Source organism: Oncorhynchus tshawytscha, unplaced genomic scaffold, assembly GCF_018296145.1.
Source record: "Oncorhynchus tshawytscha isolate Ot180627B unplaced genomic scaffold, Otsh_v2.0 Un_contig_6531_pilon_pilon, whole genome shotgun sequence".
NCBI classification, from domain to species: Eukaryota; Metazoa; Chordata; class Actinopteri; order Salmoniformes; family Salmonidae; genus Oncorhynchus; species Oncorhynchus tshawytscha.
The window spans coordinates 17,501-23,461 of record NW_024608331.1 but is presented as its reverse complement, the minus strand read 5'-3'; the positions used below and the strand labels follow the sequence as shown (position 1 = coordinate 23,461).

Below are 5,961 nucleotides of genomic sequence, written 5' to 3'. Positions count from 1 at the left end.
GCCTGTAGAAGGGGATACTGTACTGTGGGTCATAGCCTGTAGAAGGGGATACTGTACTGTGGGTCATAGCCTGTAGAAGGGGATACTGTACTGTGGGTCATAGCCTGTAGAAGGGGATACTGTACTGTGGGTCATAGCCTGTAGAAGGGGATACTGTACTGTGGGTCATAGCCTGTAGAAGGGGATACTGTACTGTGGGTCATAGCCTGTAGAAAGGGATACTGTACTGTGGGTCATAGCCTGTAGAAGGGGATACTGTACTGTGGGTCATAGCCTGTAGAAGGGGATACTGTACTGTGGGTCATAGCCTGTAGAAGGGGATACTGTACTGTGGGTCATAGCCTGTAGAAGGGGATACTGTACTGTGGGTCAACAGGGACAGGAAGGAGGAGGGAGATGTGGACAGATCTTATCCAGAGACAGAGCTCCTCAGCTGTGGTGGGAGAGGTGGAGAGACCCCTTGATTTCCCTGGTGGAAATAGAGACGCTGCGACCTCTGACATGCTGACACTGATACACACGCACGCACACACACACACACACACGCACACACACACACACACACACGCACGCACGCACGCACGCACGCACACACACACACACACACACACACACACACACACACACAGCGCCACAGTTCAGGTCAGAGGAGAGGTAAGAGGGGATACAGACAGACATGCTAAAGAGGGTGACAGTGATTGGTTTAAAATGACTACTTGTGTGTGTGTGTGTGTGTGTGTGTGTGTGTGTGTGTGTGTGTGTGTGTGTGTGTGTGTGTGTGTGTGTGTGGGCCTGCGTGTGTCTGTCTGTCTGTCTGTCTGTCTGTGTCTCCATCTCTCTCTCCCTGTAGTTTCCCTGGCCGAGCGCGCTCCTCCGCCCTATCTCCTCGAGGGGGTGTGGTCAGAATGCACTGGGGGGCGGTCCACTGTCAGGGGGAGGAGCCTGATATACTGCAGTGTCCCAGTGTTCCATGGAACGGAGGGGAGTGTCCCCACGCTGCAGGGGTCACCTGTACCACAATGGAAGGTAGGAGGGGAGTGTCCCCACTCTGCAGGGGTCACCTGTACCACAATGGAAGGTAGGAGGGGAGTGTCCCCACTCTGCAGGGGTCACCTGTACCCCAATGGAAGGTGGTGTTGGGAGGGACTAGTACTATTCAGACTGGGCTAGTACTATTCAGACTGGGCTAGTACTATTCAGACTGGAATAGTACTATTCAGACTGGACTAGTACTATTCAGACTGGACAAGTAGTATTCAGACTGGGCTAGTACTATTCAGACTGGACTAGTACAATTCACACTGGACTAGTAGAAAATGTGTGGGGGTTAGGATTAGGGGGGTAGTAACTCTGTCCTCTGTGTTTCGGTGTGTCTGTGTCCAGTGGGTTAGGGTTAGGGGGGTAGTAACTCTGTCCTCTGTGTTTTGTTGTGTCTGTGTCCAGTGGGTTAGGGGGGTAGTAACGCTGTCCTCTGTGTTTCGGTTAGGGTTAGGGTTAGGGGTAGTAACTCTGTCCTCTGTGTTTCGGTGTGTCTGTGTCCAGTGGGTTAGGGTTAGGGGTTAGGGTTAGGGTTAGGGGGTAGTAACTCTGTCCTCTGTGTTTCGGTGTGTCTGTGTACAGTGGTTGCGTTGGTGCCAGTGAGGTTGGTGGGGGGTGTCAGCGTGGGAGGGGCGTGTTGAGGTTTTCCACGGGGCGTGTGGGGATCCGTCTGCGACGACCAATGGGATGAGAGCGACGTGGAGGTCGTCTGTCGACAGCTGGGCCTGGGGTGAGAACACACACACACACACACCTTAAGCACACACACACACACACACACACCTTAAGCACACACACACACACACTTTAAGCACACACAGATACACACACCTGACATGGATTTCAGCTATAGATCCTAATCCGGGGATCCACATCCTCTCGTAGCTATAGATCCTAATCCAGGTAGCCACATCCTCTCGTAGCTATAGATCCTAATCCAGGTAGCCACATCCTCTCGTAGCTATAGATCCTAAACAGGGGATCCACATCCTCTCATAGCTATAGAACCTAATCCAGGAAGCCACATCCTCTCGTAGCTATAGATCCTAATCCAGGAAGCCACATCCTCTCGTAGCTGTAGATCCAAATCCAGGAAGCCACATCCTCTCGTAGCTATAGATCCTAATCCAGGTAGCCACATCCTCTCATAGCTATAGATCCTAAACAGGGGTACACTACAGGATGGTGGGTTCAATACCAGCTGGGGCCAGGATGGTGGATTCACTACAGGATGGTGGGTTCATTACCCGCTGGGGCCAGGATAGTGGGTTCAATACCCGCTGGGGCCAGGATGGTGGGTTCACTACCCACTGGGGCCAGGATGGTCAGTTCAGAACCCGCTGGTGCCAGGATGGTGGGTTCAATACCCGCTGGGGCCAGGATGGTGGGTTCAATACCCGCTGGGGCCAGGATGGTGGATTCACTACAGGATGGTGGGTTCAATACCAGCTGGGGCCAGGATGGTGGGTTCACTACATGATGGTGGGTTCAATACCTGCTGGGGCCAGGATAGTGGGTTCACTACCCACTGGGGCCAGGATGGTGGGTTCAATACCCACTGGGGCCAGGATGGTGGGTTCAATACCCGCTGGTGCCAGGATGGTGGATTCACTACAGGATGGTGGGTTCAATACCCGCTGGGGCCAGGATGGTGGATTCAATACCCGCTGGGGCCAGGATGGTGGGTTCAATACCCGCTGGGGCCAGGATGGTGGGTTCACTACAGGATGGTGGGTTCAATACCCGCTGGGACCAGGATGGTGGGTTCACTACCCACTGGGCCCAGGATGGTGGGTTCAATACCCGCTGGGGCCAGGGTGGTGGGTTCACTACAGGATGGTGGGTTCAATACCAGCTGGGGCCAGGATGGTGGATTCACTACAGGATGGTGGGTTCATTACCCGCTGGGGCCAGGATAGTGGGTTCAATACCCGCTGGGGCCAGGATGGTGGGTTCACTACCCACTGGGGCCAGGATGGTGGGTTCAATACCCGCTGGTGCCAGGATGGTGGATTCACTACAGGATGGTGGGTTCAATACCCGCTGGGGCCAGGATGGTGGATTCAATACCCGCTGGGGCCAGGATGGTGAGTTCAATACCCGCTGGGGCCAGGATGGTGGGTTCACTACAGGATGGTGGGTTCAATACCCGCTGGGACCAGGATGGTGGGTTCACTACCCACTGGGCCCAGGATGGTGGGTTCAATACCCGCTGGGGCCAGGGTGGTGGGTTCACTACAGGATGGTGGGTTCAATACCAGCTGGGGCCAGGATGGTGGATTCACTACAGGATGGTGGGTTCATTACCCGCTGGGGCCAGGATAGTGGGTTCAATACCCGCTGGGGCCAGGATGGTGGGTTCACTACCCACTGGGGCCAGGATGGTGGGTTCAATACCCGCTGGTGCCAGGATGGTGGATTCACTACAGGATGGTGGGTTCAATACCCACTGGGGCCAGGATGGTGGATTCAATACCCGCTGGGGCCAGGATGGTGAGTTCAATACCCGCTGGGGCCAGGATGGTGTATTCACTACAGGACGGTGGGTTCAATACCCGCTGGGGCCAGGATGGTGGATTCACTACAGGATGGTGGGTTCAATACCTGCTGGTGCCAGGATGGTGGATTCAATACCCGCTGGGGCCAGGATGGTGGGTTCATAACCTGCTGGGGCCAGGATGGTGGATTCAATACCCATTGGGGCCAGGATGGTGGGTTCAATACCCGTTGGGGCCAGGATGGTGGATTCACTACAGGATGGTGGGTTCAATACCCATTGGGGCCAGGATGGTGGGTTCAATACCCGTTGGGGCCAGGATGGTGGATTCACTACAGGATGGTGGGTTCAATACCCGCTGGGGCCAGGATGGTGGGTTCACTACAGGATGGTGGGTTCAATACCCGCTGGGACCAAGATGGTGGGTTCACTACCCACTGGGCCCAGGATGGTGGGTTCAATACCCGCTGGGGCCAGGGTGGTGGGTTCACTACAGGATGGTGGGTTCAATACCAGCTGGGGCCAGGATGGTGGATTCACTACAGGATGGTGGGTTCATTACCCGCTGGGGCCAGGATAGTGGGTTCAATACCCGCTGGGGCCAGGATGGTGGGTTCACTACCCACTTGGGCCAGGATGGTGGGTTCACTACCCACTGGGGCCAGGATGATGGGTTCACTACAGGATGGTGGGTTCAATACCCGTTGGGGCCAGGATGGTGGGTTCAATACCCGCTGGTGCCAGGATGGTGGGTTCACTACCCACTGGGGCCAGGATGGTGGGTTCAATACCCGTTGGGGCCAGGATGGTGGATTCACTACAGGATGGTGGGTTCAATACCCGCTGGGGCCAGGATGGTGGGTTCACTACAGGATGGTGGGTTCAATACCCGCTGGGACCAAGATGGTGGGTTCACTACCCACTGGGCCCAGGATGGTGGGTTCAATACCCGCTGGGGCCAGGGTGGTGGGTTCACTACAGGATGGTGGGTTCAATACCAGCTGGGGCCAGGATGGTGGATTCACTACAGGATGGTGGGTTCATTACCCGCTGGGGCCAGGATAGTGGGTTCAATACCCGCTGGGGCCAGGATGGTGGGTTCACTACCCACTTGGGCCAGGATGGTGGGTTCACTACCCACTGGGGCCAGGATGATGGGTTCACTACAGGATGGTGGGTTCAATACCTGTTGGGGCCAGGATGGTGGGTTCAATACCCGTTGTGGCCAGGATGGTGGGTTCACTGCCCACTGGGGCCAGGATGGTGGGTTCAATACCCGCTGGGGCAAGGATGGTGGATTCAATACCCGCTGGGGCCAGGATTGTGGGTTCAATACCCACTGGGGCCAGGATGGTGGGTTCAATACAGGATGGTGGTTCAATACCCGCTGGGGCCAGGATGGTGAGTTCACTACATGATGGTGGGTTCAATACCCGCTGGGGCCAGGATGGTGGATTTAATACCCGCTGGGGCCAGGATGGTGGGTTCAATGCCTGCTGGGGCCAGGATGGTGGGTTCAATACCCGTTGGGGCCAGGATGATGGATTCACTACAGGATGGTGGGTTCAATTACGCTGGGGCCAGGATGGTGGGTTCACTACAGGATGGTGGGTTCAATACCCGCTGGGGCCAGGATGATGGGTTCACTACCCACTGGGGCCAGGATGGTGGGTTCAATAGCCGCTGGGGCCAGGATGGTGGATTCACTACAGGATGGTGGGTTCAATACCCGCTGGGGCCAGGATTGTGGGTTCACTACATGATGGTGGGTTCAATACCCGCTGGGGCAAGGATGGTGGATTTAATACCCGCTGGTGCCAGGATGGTGGGTTCATTACCCGTTGGGGCCAGGATGTTGGGTTCAATACCCACTGGGGCCACTCATTGGAGAAGTCGTTTTGGAAGAAAGCAGCTGCTAAAAGTCAGATATTATTTTAATTTAGTTTTTGTTGTGGACTTTGTAGGTCTAGAAAATCATAAAAAAATATTTATTCATTTTCATGAAGGTGTGTATCTATTTATGTGTTTGACTTGAATGTCTCTCCCCTTCTCTCTTTCTCTCTCCTCCCTCCCTCTCTCTCTCTCTCTCTCTCTCTCTTCTCTCTCTCTCCCCTTTTCTCTCTCTCCCACTTCCCCCTTCTCTCTCCCCCTTTTCTCTCTCTCTCTCTCTCTCTCTCTCTCCACTTCCCCCTTCTTTCTCTCTCTCTCTCTCCACTTCCCCCTTCTCTCTCTCTCTCTCTCTCCACTTCCCCCTTCTCTCTCTCTCTTTCTCTCTCTCCACTTCCCCCTTCTTTCTCTCTCTCTCTCTCCACTTCCCTCTTCTCTCTCTCTCTCACTCTCTCTCCACTTCCCCCTCTCTCCCCCCCTTTCCTCACTCCCCACTTTTCTCTCTCCCCCTTCTCTCTCCCCACTTTTCTCTTTCTCTC

The 5,961-nt window shown here is 55.1% G+C and overlaps 1 protein-coding gene across 1 annotated transcript in view; it reads left to right on the top strand.

Annotated features, from left to right (window-relative positions):
• Positions 1-1,685: 1,685 nt before the first annotated feature.
• LOC121843454 (neurotrypsin-like) overlaps positions 1,686-5,961 on the top strand; it is a gene marked incomplete at its 5' end in the record, with an annotated part of 6,087 nt that continues 1,811 nt past the window's right edge. The window contains one exon of the mRNA XM_042313049.1: positions 1,686-1,768. Coding sequence (XP_042168983.1) covers positions 1,686-1,768 — 83 coding nt within the window. The remainder of the gene's footprint in view (positions 1,769-5,961) is intronic.